Source organism: Sturnira hondurensis, unplaced genomic scaffold (assembly GCF_014824575.4).
Source record: "Sturnira hondurensis isolate 20B ecotype Veracruz unplaced genomic scaffold, ASM1482457v3 Scaffold0024333, whole genome shotgun sequence".
NCBI lineage: Eukaryota > Metazoa > Chordata > Mammalia > Chiroptera > Phyllostomidae > Sturnira > Sturnira hondurensis.
Genome location: NW_028096964.1, coordinates 767,305 through 782,945, shown reverse-complemented (window position 1 = coordinate 782,945; position 15,641 = coordinate 767,305). Strand labels below are relative to the sequence as shown.

Here is a 15,641-nt window from a genome sequence, read left to right as displayed (position 1 = left end):
GAAAGTGGGTTAAGTGACTGGAAACAGGACAAGTACCAGGCAAGCCCCCCAAAGTCAATCAGCAGCAGTGCTGTCCCCTCTTCGGCCCCTCCCCCACACATGGAGCCACAAAGTGGTGAAGTAGGCTGCCCACCCTGGTGAATACCCACGGCTCCACCCAATACAACTTGATAGGTGAGCTAAGACAGGGAGTCAAAGCAGCTCTACCTAGTATACAGACATAGGGAGGCTGTCACATTGAGGAGACAAAGAAATATGGCCGAAATGAAGGAACAGAACAGAACCCCAGAAGAAGAACTAAGGGACACAGAGATAGCCAACCTATCAGATGCAGAGTGCAAAATATTAGTGATCAGAATGCTCAGAGAGCTCATTGAATACAGCAAAACCATAAGGGAAGATATAAAGGCTCCACTAAGTGAAATAAAGAAAAATCCATGGAAACCAACAGTGAAGGGAAGGAAGCCAGGATTCAAATCAACAATTTGGAATATTAGGAATAAATAAATATTCAACAAGAACAAAATGAAGAAACAATAATTGAAAGAAACAAGAAGAGTTTAAGAAGACTGTGGGACATCTCCAAAAGGGCCAACATTCAAATCATAGGGACACCCGAAGGAGAAGAGCAAGAACAAGAAATTGAAAGCTTAGTAAAAAAAAATAATGAGAGCCCTGGCTGGTGTAGCTCAGTGGATTGAGTGCGGGCCTGTGAACCAGAGGATCGAGGTTCGATTCCCAGTCAGGGCACATGCCTGGGTTGCAGCTGGTTCCTTGCAGGCTAACTACCAGCAGGGGATGCACAAAAGGCAACCATACATTGATGTTTCTCTCCCTCTCTCCTTCCCCTCTAAAAATAAATAAATAAAATCTTTAAAAAAAATAATGAAAGGAAACTTCCCTAATTTGGCAAAGGAAATAGACATACAAGTCCAGGAAACACAGAGAATCCAAACAAGTTGGACCCCAAAAGGAACATACCAAGACATATCATAATCAAAATGCCAAAGGTTAAAGATAGACTATTAAAAGCAGCAAGAGAAAAGCAGAGAGTTATCTACAAAGGAGTTTCCATATCAGCAGATTGCTCAAAAGAAAATTTGCAGGGAAGAAGGGACTGGTAGGAGGTATCCAAAGTCATTAAAAGGAAAGGACCTACATCTAAGATTACTCTATCCAGCAAAGCTATCATTTAGAATGGAAGGGCAGATAAGTGCTTCCCAGGTAAGGTCAAGTTAAAGGAGTTCATTATCACCAAGCCCTTATTATATAAAATGTTAAAGGGTCTCTTTTAAGTAAAAGAAGATAAAAAATTATGAAGAGTAAAATTATAACAAACTCCTATCAATAACTGAACCTAAAAAACACACACAAAAAATTCAGCAAACAACTAGAACAGGAACAGAATTATAGAAATGGTGATCATGGAGGGTTATCACTGGGGAGGGGGAGATTAGGGGGAAAAATTTCAGGGAATAATAAGCTTAATAGGTAGACACATAATAGACAGGGGGAGGTTAGGAACAGTACAGGAAAGGGAGAAGCCAAACACCTTATATAAGGTTGTGCACAACCCCTGGACATGAACTAAGGGCAGGATTGTTGGAGGGAAGGGGGATACCAGGTGGAAGGAGGTAAAGGGGGGAAATTGAGACAACTGTAATAGCATAATCAATAAAATATATTTAAAGATACAAAAAAACCTATAAAATGTATAAAAAAGACTATATAAAATTAGTTAAATAAAATATATGAATTAAGTTAAAATTAGTCTACTTATATTAGTAATAAGTAAATAACCTAGTGACTAAAAAATAACTAAATAAAAATTCATGAATTTTTACTGAATAAAATAAAAATTCTGGAGTACATACAAGTGATAAATTAACAACCTGATGGATACCACCTTACCAAGTGACTGAAGTTAAAAGTCATAGTCACCAAAAAAATGGTGCAAGCTGACATTGCTTGTATAGAAGATCCTAAGTATTTTTAAAAATTCACTAATAAGTGAAGGCCTGGCTGGTGTAGCTCAGTGGATTGAGCGCAGGCCTGTGAACCACACCATCGTGGTTCGATTCCCAGTCAGGGCACATGCCTGGGTTGCAGGCCAGTTCCCAGCAGGGGACATATGAAAGGCAACCATACATTGATATTTCTCTCCTCTTCTTCCCTTTCTCTCTAAAGATAAATAAATAAAATCTTAAAAAAATTCACTAATAAGTGAATTTGGCATGGTCAAAGAATACAATGTCACTGTATAAAAATCAATTGTATTAGGTTGGCCAAAAAGTCTGTATGGGTTTTTTTCCCATAAAATAAGATACATTTTTCATTTTCCCAATAACTTTATTGATTTGAGTATTTTGAGTATGTTAGCTATCTCCCACATGGTATAACATTGATTATTCTCAATTAATGTCTTGATTAGATTGCTATTAAGTTTAACTGGTCTACCCTACCAGGAAGCATCCTCCAGCAAGTAAACTCTAGTATGAAACTTCGGAAACCACTTTTGACATCTTTTGACACGTTCAATCAGTCATAGCACCTTCTCCACACACTGCACAAATCTTTTTTTTGCATTTCAGTTGCATTTTTATCTTTCTTGAAATAATAAAGCATAATATGCTGAAACTGTGTATTTTTTCCATCTTCAATATTAAAATAGCTACACAAAAATTCACCTGTTTTGAGATTTTTTAAAAAATACAGATGTGACTACTGTCATAATACAATCTAACAAAATTGTTTTGAATAAAGTTAAAGACAACTAAGTGCTCCTAGAGCCATCTTTTAGAAAAATCCAAACTTTTCCACCAACCTAGTATTTCCATATATGAGCAATAAAAAATTTAAAATAACAATAGCATCAAAAACATAATTTGGGTGTGTTGATAGCAATGTTCTAAGTTAAGATTATGGTGGTGATCACAAGATTATACACATTTGTTGAAACTCGTAGCATTGTACACTTAAAATTAGTGAATTTTATTTTTATGAAAATTATATCTCAGAGAGTGAGCACCTACCATGTGTCATGTTCTGGATGCAGAACATACAATAAAGAAAAAGCTTTTCCATTTGGAGCGAACTTTCTAGACATCGTTTGAATGTGTTGGTAAAATGCACTCCTTGTCATTTGGACAGCTTTCTGCCTAAATTATTTTTTATTATGCCCCTTGCCCAAAAACGGAACAATAAAAACAACCCAGGCCCTAGACCACTAAGACACATGATTCCGTAATCTACTTTCCAGACAAACTTCAGCGGACCTACAGGGTCAAAGGAGACGATCCCAGACCCCAAGAGCAGGAAGCCAGCTTCCGGCGGCGGGACCGAGACAGCCCGGATCCCGGAACTTCGTGCAGTGTGTTTAGCTCCCCCGGCCGCGCGGGGGCGGACGGAAGCCCGGAAGTTCGCCAATGGCTGTGCTTCGCGGTTGGGTAGCGTCCTGGGCCGGCCGGCGAGGTAAAATTTGTTCGGGCGTTCCTGGGTATGGCCAGTCCCGCGGGGGTTGGGGCTGCGGTCGCGGGCGCAGCCGTTGTCACGCTTCTTTCCGTCGCGCTAGCGCTCTACGGGCCGCCGCTGGAAGCAGGTACCCGGCTGCTGGCTGCTTGTCCACAAGGGAAACGTCGCGGTGGGTCCGAGGGTCCACGAGTAGTTGTGAGCTGCGCCAGGGAGCTGGGGGCAGGGGTGGCTGGGGGCGGCTGGGGTGGCGAGGCGAGCAGCGCCGGGCAGCCGGCGGGCACGCGACCCCAGGGGCCTGGCCGGCCGTTTCAGGACTGCAGAGCTTTCAAGCCCGGCTTGGCGAAAGTAATTGCTAAAGAGTTGTTGGCTTCTTGCTTTTAAGCATGGTAGGTCCAAATGCTTTGAGGATTATTGAGGGGGTTTTCAGCAAATGCACCTCACTTAATCACATCCGCTCCAGAGGGCCTTCTGGAGACCAATTTATTGAGACTTTTCACAGGTAGCTGTGTTAAATTCATACAGTATGATTAGGTAGCAAGATTTCCCAGAGATTTTTTGAGTTCTCAATTTAGGTGCTGTAGATCCCTGACTTCTGTCCTAGCTTTAAGGCGTGTCTCCGTTGACTTAAGCATTGTTGTCTTTGCTCCAAATTAGTTATGGTTAATATTAATTTAAAGCACGTTTGGCACAAAGAAACATTGGTATCCCGGAAAGTTGTAAGTGGCAAGTAATTCAGCCTAAGCTTAAGAAACAGCCTAAGCTTAAGAAATCTGTGTAATTCTCCAGGCTTCCTCAGCCACATTTCTTTAAAACAAGCAAACTAAAAACCAGACTGGTTCTACCAGTTCTTCCAAAATCAGAATTGTTGTGAAAACAGTTACTCAGTAGGACAAGGTTTAAGTCACCTCTTGTCAAGGCCTTTTCATTTTTCAGAACTTTGATGTTTATATTTAAGTATTTCTGTGGATAAGTCCACATGGTGTATGTCAGTAAGCCAGCTGAAATTGAGAATCACTGTGAAGTTTATGGAAATTTAATTGACCTTTTCTTTGGCCTTTTCTGCAACAGGTGCTCATCTTAGGTGAGTGGGCCAGAATGCTGGTGAATAGTGTGGATTTTACTTTGCGTGCATACTGTTCCAGTTAAAAAGTGAAAATGCTGTATTTCTCAACAGTGATTTTACCCCCCTCCTAAATGGTTTCAGAAGGCAGTTGAGAAAGATTTGACTTGTGTTTTGGTTGGTGGGGTGAATATTTGGTTAAAGAAAAATGATTTCATTTGCTTTAAAATGGCAGCATTTTGGTAAAATGATGTCTTTTGCCCTAGCTTATTCTTTACTAACAGGCATCTTCACAGGTCTGTCTCTGGGTCTTGTTTTCCTTATTTGTAAAAAATGCATAAACTGGCTACAAGTGAAGAGAGTGACTCAAAATGCCTTTGATTCACCAATTATTTATTCAGTGTCTTATTCTGTGCCAGACTCTGTTTGAGGCAATTGAGGATGGGGGTAAAACATGGAAGCACATAGACCCTCCCCTAAAGCTCCCAATGGGGGCTTACCACATTCTGGCAGAAGGTGGTGGGGTGGTCTTACGGGTATTTTGTGTGGGGCTAAGTGCCTAGTATTAAAGTGATGGTATGTAGTAAACCCCAAATATAGGGTACCTAGAATAACTGAAGAACCCTTGAGTGACTGGTAAGTTTGGATTCTACCTATCTTTACAATTTCTATTCTTTTTTAAAAAGCAGCTGTATTGTTCTGGGGAATTTGAAGGAGCGACCATTCTCTGGTATCCTTGTATATGTTCAAGTTTGAGACAAATGTATGGCAAGCATTTTCGTGACTGCATAGACCACAAGTGGCAAACACAAGGCCCTCAGACGGAATCCAGCCCTCCATCTTGTTTTCCCTGGCTCAGCACCTTGTTTCAACCCAGCGGCAGTGCTGAGCTCTTGCTTAACTGTTAAAGAGTAGTTACATTTATACCACCTTTAAATTACATTTGGCCCTTTGGAGGCAACCTCGAGGCTGATGTAGCCCCCAGTGAAAATGAGTTTGACATCCCTGGCTTGGACTGCTCATCAGCAGTCAGTGATGCCATCATTAAATCTGCTAATAACAGCTCTGGTTCCTTCAAACAGCTTGTGAAGGAGTGCCAGGAAAGGGCAATTCATTGTAACTGTGCATGGCAAAGACTGCAGTCTGGGATTTGGGGTGCAGCTCCGTATTTTGGGAAGTTGAAAATTTCAGTGCGAGGGGAGCGGGGAGTGAGAGTCGGGGTGCTCTGTTTAGCTCCAGGCCTCTGCCAACAGGCTGTGAGTCAGGGTGGGAAGCTCTACTTCGGACATGTCATTGGCACAGAATGTGGCTGATGAGGAAAGACAGTGGGAGCAGAGGATCAGCCAGATGTACTGATCCTTGCCTGTGCTAGGTTGTGCCTTTTCTTGGCCAAAGGTTTCATTGATTCTGTTTTGAGTTTTAATCCTGTGTTGGTTTGTAAGGTGAAAAGTTTTGGGGTTGGCAGTAATTAATACTCTCTTTACATCTTGGTGTCTAAATACTAAAAGTGTCATTAAAGGTAAAGCCGTTTGGCCATGTGCAGCTGAGCCCACTTCTGAACTTCACTTGAACTTGTGACCCATGTCTAGGTTTTCTCAGCTGCTGAGATAATTGAAAGGACAAAAATATTAAGGGCCTTGTTTTCAAGGAAGGCCAATTAAAATGAGCTATTTAGAGACAATTCAGAATGCCTTTGAACCCAATGTAAGATTTATGCTCTATATTTATAATGCCATTTCTAGGTTATTTAATTTGTATCTAATGAGTGTTGGAAATGTGACTGGAAAATGAAATGGGGAGTAACATGAATCTGTCAGACATGAATATGACAGTGGAATGTGACAAATGAGAGATTGCTTTTCCGATTTAAGAGAAGAGACATAATAAATTTGGGGGAAGGTTGAAATGAAATGTGTGTGGTTTATTAATTAATAACACATTACAAAAAACTTGCTGAGATTAAGTAGACTTCCAAAATGTCTGACACATTTAAAAAATAAACTTGATATCTACAACATGTGTTCATATTGCAATTTCTGAGCATCATTTGTTTACAGAAATAAAATAGTGAAACCATTGGGCAAAATATGTAGCATTCATATTGATTCAACCTGAGGAAGTATTTTGGTTAATGGGCTATTTTGTCTAACTCTCTGTTCTTTATATATACCAATAGATACATATTTACCATTTACTAATACCATTTACCAATATTTACCATTCTGAGGAATTTAATTTTTCTGTTTTTCAGTTTTAAAAAGAGCATTTTCACTGCACAAAGCACATTTGATAAAGGATATGGAAAATACTTTTCAGTTGGTTAGAAATATTATACCTCCTCTAACTGCAAAGAAGCACAAAGGACAAGATGGAAGAATAGGCATAGTTGGAGGCTGCCAAGAGTAAGTGACTTGCAAAATGTTAGTGTTTAAACAGTTAATGTCTATTTTCTGGCTGTCTACCTACTTATTGGACATCTATTCAACTGTCCATCTGTCTAGTTGTACCCCAGTAATCATTTCCAAATGTAGTGTGATATTATGACACTTGATATTTTTCAGTGATGAACTTTAAGATGGAGTAAGAGAAAATTCTAAGGGACTGTGATTGAGCTGTTCACTGGTGTGTGTTATTACAAAGGTTTTGCCTGTAGTTGGGGGATGAGACTGTTTTTTCGTATCTTGTACTTTTCTATATTGACCAGACTCATACCATAAACATTTATTACTTTTGCAGTCAGAGTAAAACACTCAGCATCTGCTTCATTTACTTTGTTAATTTAAAGATATTCCTGGAAGTCATTTATGAAATTTCACAGATCCCAGCTTCTTTTAAGGACTGTTCTCTCATCTGGTTTTATATATTTTGCTGCTGTGTTGTTTAACACATAAGGTTCATAATTTGTCCATACTTGTAAATACCTATTGCCTTTGACTTAAATTTGACCTTGGTTAGTATTTCTGTTTCTGCATACATTCTGTGTGCTCTTTGCTTAGCCCTATATTTTTAACAGTTTATTATGTAGTTAGGTATATTTATTATAAATATACTTATAGTAAGTATAAAAAGGTATACTTATAAATAATATGTATCTAGATTTTATTTATTTTTTATTTTTTATTTTTAATTTTTTAAATATATTTTATTGATTATACCATTACAGTTGTTCTATTCCCCCCCTTCATTCCCCTCCATCCGCACACTCCCTCCCCCACCATTCTCCCCCCCTTAGTTTATAACCACATGTCTCAAGTTCTTTAGATTCTATATTTCCCCCACTATTCCCTTTTGCCCTCCCCCTATCTATTTTCTACCTACTGTCTATGCTATTTTCTGTACCTTTTCCCCCCTTCTCCTCCTCCCTCTCCCCTGTTGCTAACCCTCCATGTGTTCTTCATTTCTATGGTTCCACTCCTGATCTAGCTGTCCTCTTGGTTTGCTTTTGTTTTAGGCGTGGTTGTTAATAACTGTGAGTTTGCTGTCCTTTCACTGTTCATATTTTTCATCTTCTTTTTCTTATATAAGTCCCTTTAGCATTTCATATAATAAGGGCTTGGTGATGATGAACTCCTTGAACTTGACCTTATCTGAGAAGCACTTTATCTGTCCTTCCATTCTAAATGAAAGTTTTTCTGGATAAAGCAATCTTGGATGTAGGTCTTTGGATTTCATGACTTGGAATACTTCTTTCCAGCCCCTTCTTGCCTGTAAGGTCTCTTTTGAGAAATCCGCTGACAGTCTGATGGGTACTCCTTTGTAGGTGACTGTCCCCTTATCCCTTGCTGCTTCTAGGATTCTCTCCTTCATTTTAGTCTTGGCTAATGTAATTATGATGTGCCTTGGTGTGTTCCTTCTTGGGTCCAACTTCTTTGGCACTCTCTGAGCTTCCTGGATTTCCTGGAAGTCTATTTCCTTTGCCAGACTGGGGAAGTTCTCCTTTATTATTTGTTCAAATAAGTTTTCCACTCGTGGCTGTTTCTTTCCCCCTTCTGGTACCCCTATAATCCGGATGTTGGAACGTTTAAAGATGTCCTGGAGGCTCCTAAGCCTCTCCTCATTTTTTTGAATTCTTATTTCTTCATTCCTTTCTGGTTGGATGTTTCGTTCTTCCTTCTGGTCCATTCCATTGATTTGAGTCCCAGTTTCCTTTCCATCACTATTTGTTTCCTGGACATCTCCCTTCATTTCAATTAGTTTAGCCTTCATATGTTCCTCTAATTTGTGACTGTACTCTACCAATTCTGTGAGCATCCTGATAAATAGTGTTTTAAATTGGGCTTCTGAGAGGCTGGCAATCTGTTGGTCGCTTAGAGTTATTGGCTCTGGGGCTTTGATTTCTTCTTGAGCCATCTTTTGGACTGTTCGTGCCTGTTATGTATCAGGATCGGAGCCCTAGGTGTTCACCGGAGCAGGGCAACTCAGTGGCTGGGTTGTGACGTTGTATGTGTGGGCGGGGTCAAAGAGGAACAATGGCATCCCGTCTGCCACCTCCCGCCGAGGCCCCCACAGGTGGCCAGTGCCGCAGCTGCCACCGTCACCTGGGCCCACGCGTTTCGTCCCACTGCACGAAAGTGCGCCACCACTGTTAGCCCTCCACTGGGTTCGCCCCCTGGGGCCTGCGTGGTCCATCTCACTGTGCGCGAATGTGCGACTTTGGTCAGTCTGCTCCACACCCTGACTGGGTCCGGGCTACTTGCGCGCCTAGGTCGGGGGATCTTTTCTGCCCGACCCTGCTCCGCTGCTGGCTCCACCCCTCTTACCATCCTGGTTGAACGGTTCGTTGTTGTCGGACTTCCGTATAATTCAATTTTCTGTTCTTTGGCTGTGTCTTTGTTCTCCAAACCTTTGTTGTATTCACACTTGGTTGTGGGAGAAGGCACAGTGTTTCCACCTATGCCTCCATCTTGGTGGAAGTCTTATTTCTTTTTTTAAAAGATTTTATTTATCTTTAGAGGGGAAGGAAAGGAAAGAGGGAGAGAAATATCAACGTATGGTTGCTTCTCGTGTGTCCCCTGCTGGGAACTGGCCTGCAACCCAGGCATGTGCCCTGACTGGGAATCGAACCGCGATCCTCTGATTCACAGGCCCGCACTCAATCCACTAGATTTTATTTCTTTACCCAATATGATGGCAACTACTCTTTTAAAAAATCTTTTACTTATATAAGTTTTCCTTCACAGTTTTATTTTTTAATATATTTTATTGATTATGCCATTATAGTTGTCTCATTCCCCCCCTTCATTCCCCTCCACCCTGCACACCCCTTCCCCTACCATTCCCGCCTTTAGTTTTTGTCCATGTGTCACAAGTTCTTTAGATTCTACATTTCCCATACTATTCTTGCCCTCCCACCCTGTCTACTTTTTATCTACCATCTATGCTACTTATTCTCTGTACCTTCTCCCCACTTCCCCTCCAACTCCCCTTTTGCTAACCCTCCATGTGATCTCCATTTCTATGGTTCCACTCCTGATCTAGCTGTCCTCTTGGTTTGCCTTTTTTTAGGTGTGGTTGTTAATAACTGAGTTTGCTGTCCTTTCACTGTTCATATTTTTCATCTTCTTTTTCTTAGATAAGTCCCTTTAACATTTCATATAATAAGGGCTTGGTGATGATGAACTCCTTGAACTTGACCTTATCTGAGAAGCACTTTATCTGCCCTTCCATTCTAAATGAAAGCTTAGCTGGATAGAGCAATCTTGGATATAGGTCTTTGGATTTCATGACTTGGAATACTTCTTTCCAGCCCCTTCTTGCCTGTAAGGTCTCTTTTGAGAAACCAGCTGACAGTCTGATGGGCACTCCTTTGTAGGTGACTGTCCCCTTATTTCTTTCTGCTTCTGGGATTCTCTCCTTCATTTTCATCTTGGCTAATGTAATTATGATGTACCTTGGTGTGCTCCTTCTTGGGTCCAGCTTCTTTGGGACTCTGAGCTTCCTGGATTTCCTGGAAGTCTATTTCCTTTGCCTGCCTGGGGAAGTTCTCCTTTATTATTTGTTCAAATAAGTTTTCCACTCGTGGTTGTTTCTTTTCCCCTTCTGGTACCCCTATAATCCGAATGTTGAAACGTTTACAGATGTCCTGGAGGTCCCTAAGCCTCTCCTCATTTTTTTGAATTCTTGTTCCTTCATTCTTTTTTTTTAAATACTTTATTTATTTATCTTTAGACGTGAAGGGAAGGAGAGAAATATCAATGTATGGTTGCTTCTCATGTGTCCCTTGCTGGGAACTGGCCTGCAACCCAGGCATGTGCCCTAACTGGGAATCGAACCGCGATGGTGTGGTTCGCAGGCCCGCGCTCAATCCACTGAGCTACACCAGCCAGGGCGTTCCTTCATTCTTTTCTGTTTGGTCTTATTTTTCTTCCTTCTGGTCCACTCCCTTGATTTGAGTCCCAGTTTCCTTTCCATCACTATTGGTTTCCTGTGCATTTCCCTTCATTTCAGTTAGTTTAGCCTTCACTTGTTCCTAATTTGTGACTTTAATCAACCAGTTCTGTGAGCATCCTGATCACCAGTGTTTTGAACTGTGCATCTTATAGGTTGGCTATCTCTTGATGGCTTAGAAGTATTGGCTCTGGGCATTTGAGCTGTTCTTCTTCTTGAGCCATAATGTTTTGGTCCGTTCACACCTGTTCTGTATGAGGGGCGGAGCCTTAGGTGTTCACCAGGGCGGGGCAACCCAGGTTGCTGGGTTGTGATGCTGCATTTGAGGGCGGGGTCAGAGAGGGGCAGTGGCGTTTTTTCTGCTTTCTCTGGGATTTTGGTCCTCTCTGCTGCTTCCTGCAAGCAAATTGGGCCCTTCTGGTTCTGGTTCCAGGGTGTGTGGGCCTGTGCACCCTCCAGGACCCTGTGAGTCTCTCCAACAAGCTGTCTGTGAGCCTGAGAGCTTCTCCTGGCACCTTGACCCCGAAAGTTTTTCCAGTTGGTGCTTTTAGGCTTTATTTCCCAGTGCTGGGGCCCTGGTTTGCACTGTCTGTGTCACTGCTTGCTTCTCTGCCTGGTTTATCTGCATGCAAATGTGTGACTGCGGTCAGCCAGCCACCCCGTGCCCTCATAGGGTCTGCCTATTGCCACCCCATGCCTGGAATCTGCGAAACGCTGCCCGCATGCCTGGGTCCCTGGGTCGGTCTGGCTGAGTTTTCCTGCGCAACCCTGCTCTGCCAGCTGCTGGCTCCACTCCTCTTACCGGTCTGGCTGAACGGTTCCTTGTTGTCAGACTTCCATACAGTTCAATTTTCTGTGTTTTGGTTGCGTTTTTATTACTAAAACTTTGTTGTCTTTAAACTTGGTTGTGCGAGGAGGCATAGTGTTTCCACCTATGCCTCCATCTTGGCTGGAAGTCGCAACTACTCTTTTCAATAAGGGAAATAAACCTGTTAACAGTTAGAGTTTACTTGATGTGCCTCTGAATAAAAGGCACTAAAGAGTAAAAAATATTTTATTTATTTTTATCTCTTTATTTTACTTTGTATTTTCATGTTTATTCATATAGTCTGATTCTTTTTTAAATATAGTTTATTGATTTTGCTGTTATATTTGTCCCATGTTTTTCTCCCCTTTATTCCCTTCCACCCTGCATGTCCCCACCCTCCGGCATTCCCTCACCTTAGTTCCTGTCCGTGGATCATACATATAAGTTCTTTGGCTTTTCCATTTCCCATACTGTCCTTAATCTCCCCCTGCCTATTTTGTACCTACAATTTATGCTTATTCTCTGTTCTCCCCAATGATAACCCTCCATGTGATCTCCATTTCTGTGATTCTGTACCTGTTCTAGTTGTTTGCTTAGTTTGTTTTTGTTTTTAAGTTCAGTTGTTGATAGTTGTGAGTTTTGTCATCATGGTTTTTGATCATCTTCAATGTCTTAGATAAGTCCCTTTAACATTTCATATAATAAGGGCTTGGTGATGATGAACTCTAACTGCCCTATCTGGGAAGCACTTTATCTGCCCTTCCATTCTAAATGAGAGCTTTGCTGGATAGAGCAATCTTGGATGTAGGTCCTTGCCTTTCATGACTTGGAATACCTCTTTCCAGCCCCTTCTTGCCTGTAAGGTGAAGGTAAGTCAACTGACAGTTTGATGGAAACTCCTTTTTAGGTAACTTTCCTTTTCTCTTGCTGCTTTTAAGATTCTCTCCTTATCTTTAATCTTGGGTAGTGAAATGATGATGTGCTTTGGTGTGTTCTTCCTTGGGTCCAACTTCTTTGGGACTCTCTGAGCTTCCTGGACTTCCTGGAAGTCTATTTCCTTTTCCAGATTGGGGAAGTTCTCCTTCATTATTTGTTCAAGTATGTTTTCGATTTCTTGCTCTTCCTCTTCTCCTTCTGGCACCCCTGTGATTCAGATATTGGAACATTTAAAGTTGTCTCAGAGGTTCTTAAGCCTGTCCTCATTTTTTTGAATTCTTGTTTCTTCATCTGTTCCAGTTAGATGTTTATTTCTTCCTTTTGTTCCAAATTGTTGATTTGAATCTCAGTTTCCTTCCTTTCACTGTTGGTTCCCTGTATGTTTTTCTTTTCTTTTTTTTTAAAGATTTTATTTATTTATCTATCTTTAGAGGGGAAGAGAAGGAGAGAGGGAGAGAAATATCAATGTATGGTTGCCTCTCGTGCATCCCTGCTGGGAACTGGCCTGCAACCCAGGCATGTGCCCTGACAGGGAATCGAACCGTGATACTCTGGTTCACAGGCCTGCGCTCAATCCACTGAGCTACACCAGCCAGGGTGCTGTATATTTTTCTTTATTTCACTTTGCATAGCCTTAATTTTTTCCCTCTATTTTGTGACCAAACTCAAACATCAATCAGGATGTTCTGTGAGCATCCTGATAACCAGTGTTTTGAACTGTGCGTCTAATAGGTTGGCTATCTCTTCATCACTTAGTTCTATTTTTGGAGCTTTGATCTGTTCTTTCATTTGGGCCATAGTTTTGTCTCCACACAACTGTTACATAGTAAGGGGCAGAGCCTTAGGTATTCCCCAGGGTGGGTCTTTTGGTGCTATATGGAGGAGTTTTATGCAGGGGAGGGGTTAGAGGGGGCACAATGCTGCTTCCTCGTCTCTTGCTGGCTTTCAGTCACTTCCTACACTATCCACAAGCAAACTGGGCCCTTCTGGTGCTGATTCCTGGGTGGGTGGGTTTGTGTACATTCTAGGACCCCATGGGTCTCTCCAGTGAACTCTCCTGTGAGTCTGGGAGTTCGTCCCGCTGCCGCAACTCCCACAGGTGTTTTTAGTCAGAGGTTTGGAGGCTTTATTTCCCGGTGTTAGAACCCTGAGTTGTGCAGTCTGTCTCGTGCCCCAGTGGTTCCCAGTGGTTCCTCCCAGTTTATCTGCATGCAAATGTGGGACCACCTGGTCTGCCAGCTGCAAGGACTTGCCTTGCTGCAAGCCCTCTCTGCCCCAGCTGTCCATCTCTGCCCCTCCTACCAGTCTGGGTGAATGTTTCTTCTTTAACTGCTTGATTGTCAAACTTCCATACAGTTCTGTTTTCTGTCAGTTCTGGTTATTTGTTTTTGCCCTTCTTTGGTTGTGCAAGGAGGCCAAGTGTATCTACTTATGTCTCCATCTTGTCCAGAAGTCTTATAGTCTGATTCTTTGTGAGTGGGTAAGTGGAGGATACATGGCATTAATTGTGCAGATGGGCAATAATTTATTTAACCAAGTCCCTATTGATAGGCAATTGGTTAACTCTGTTCTTTTTTTCAGTTGACAATATATCTGTAGACATCCTTTTATATTTGCTTATATACCCATTTGGTTATAATTGAGGGATCAATACCTGGAAGATTTTTTTAAATTGATTTTTAGAGAGAGGAGCAGAGAGGGAGAAAAAGAGGGAGAGGAAACATTAATGTGTGGTGTTTATGTCCCTCTCACATGTCCCTTATTGGGGAGCTGTCCCACAGCCCAGGCATGTGCCCTGACTGGGAATCGAACCAGCAATCCTTTAGTTAGCAGGCCATCACTCAATCTACTGAGCCACACCAGCCAGGGCAAATTCCTGGAAGCATTTTTACTGGAGCAGAGTACATAGGCATTTTTAATGTTGATAAACATTGCAAATTGTTCTTCCTCCAAAATTGCACTGTTGTGAGCTGCATTCAACAAGCACCTGTTCCCCTCACACCCTGTGGTTATTGGCAGCCTTTGCTCTCGAGCAGGCAAGCTGTTTTAGTGTGTGTGTGTGGGGGGGGCATGCCCTATCCTGTGTATGTGTGTGTGGTATGCCCTGTCCTGCGTGTGTGTGTGTGTGGGAGGGGGGCGTCATGCCCTGTCCTTGGGCGTTTCTGGCACGTTGACCCTGCTCTGCGGGACAGTGTTGTGTGTGCAGAGTGCACTCTGCTTTTTCCCCAGTTTGTTTTTCCTGGGATAGAAAAACTTTTCACTGCTTGGAATTGACATAAGAGTTGCAGTCACCATCTGATGCAATTTCAAGGGTTTTCCTTTCTGTGCTTAAAAGTAGAGTTGCAGCATTCTGGAACAATAGGATAGAAGCCAGAGGGAAGAGTGAGTCTCTTCTTGTTTGGCCTGCAAGCCCCTGTGTGGCCCTACATCAAGGTGACCATCGCCTGTGCTTACTGTTGCTGTCGGAGAGCTGACCCTGCTCCTCGGGTACTGTCCAGTGCCGGTGCTCTGGCTTCTGATTGATCCCTTAATCCTGGCAGATGCCTTCAGTAAAATTCCACTGTCTCCTTAAACTGTCAGCTTTTGTTTTTTTCCCCCTCATGTAACAGTCCCACCCACCTTCCTTGCTAACAAAGCCTTAAATTTGTTGAGCTGCTTTTGCATTTTCTTTTACTTGCAGCTTTGTGTATTTCTGATACTTTTTATATCTGTGTATTAATCTGGAGAGGTATCATCATGATATTGTTATCTCATCCAGTGTACATCTTACATATTCTTTAATGGATTTAAAGTTTCCCCACAGAGTTATTGTTTTATAAAGTTAATTCCTAACTACTTTGTAGTTTCTGCCAATGTTGTAGAAGGTATGATATTTTCTAATCTATTCTTAGTATAGAAAAATGCTATTTTTATCTTTTTCGTGTTGTTGTTTTTGGTTGATAGAAATCTGGCAACCTTGCTGAACTATTTCATACTAGG

General features: G+C 41.9%; 1 protein-coding gene across 6 annotated transcripts in view; it reads left to right on the top strand.

The window, feature by feature from the left end:
* Nucleotides 1-3,364: 3,364 nt before the first annotated feature.
* Nucleotides 3,365-15,641, top strand: part of NAXD (NAD(P)HX dehydratase) — a 39,429-nt gene continuing 27,152 nt past the window's right edge. For 2 of the 6 annotated variants that reach the window (XM_037038367.1, XM_037038364.1), the window contains exons 1-2: nt 3,478-3,640; nt 6,783-6,933. In XM_037038367.1, coding sequence (XP_036894262.1) covers nt 3,499-3,640; nt 6,783-6,933 — 293 coding nt within the window. In that variant the 5' untranslated portion in view covers nt 3,478-3,498. The other 4 variants (XM_037038366.1, XM_037038365.1, XM_037038369.1 and 1 more) reach the window with 4 other exon arrangements.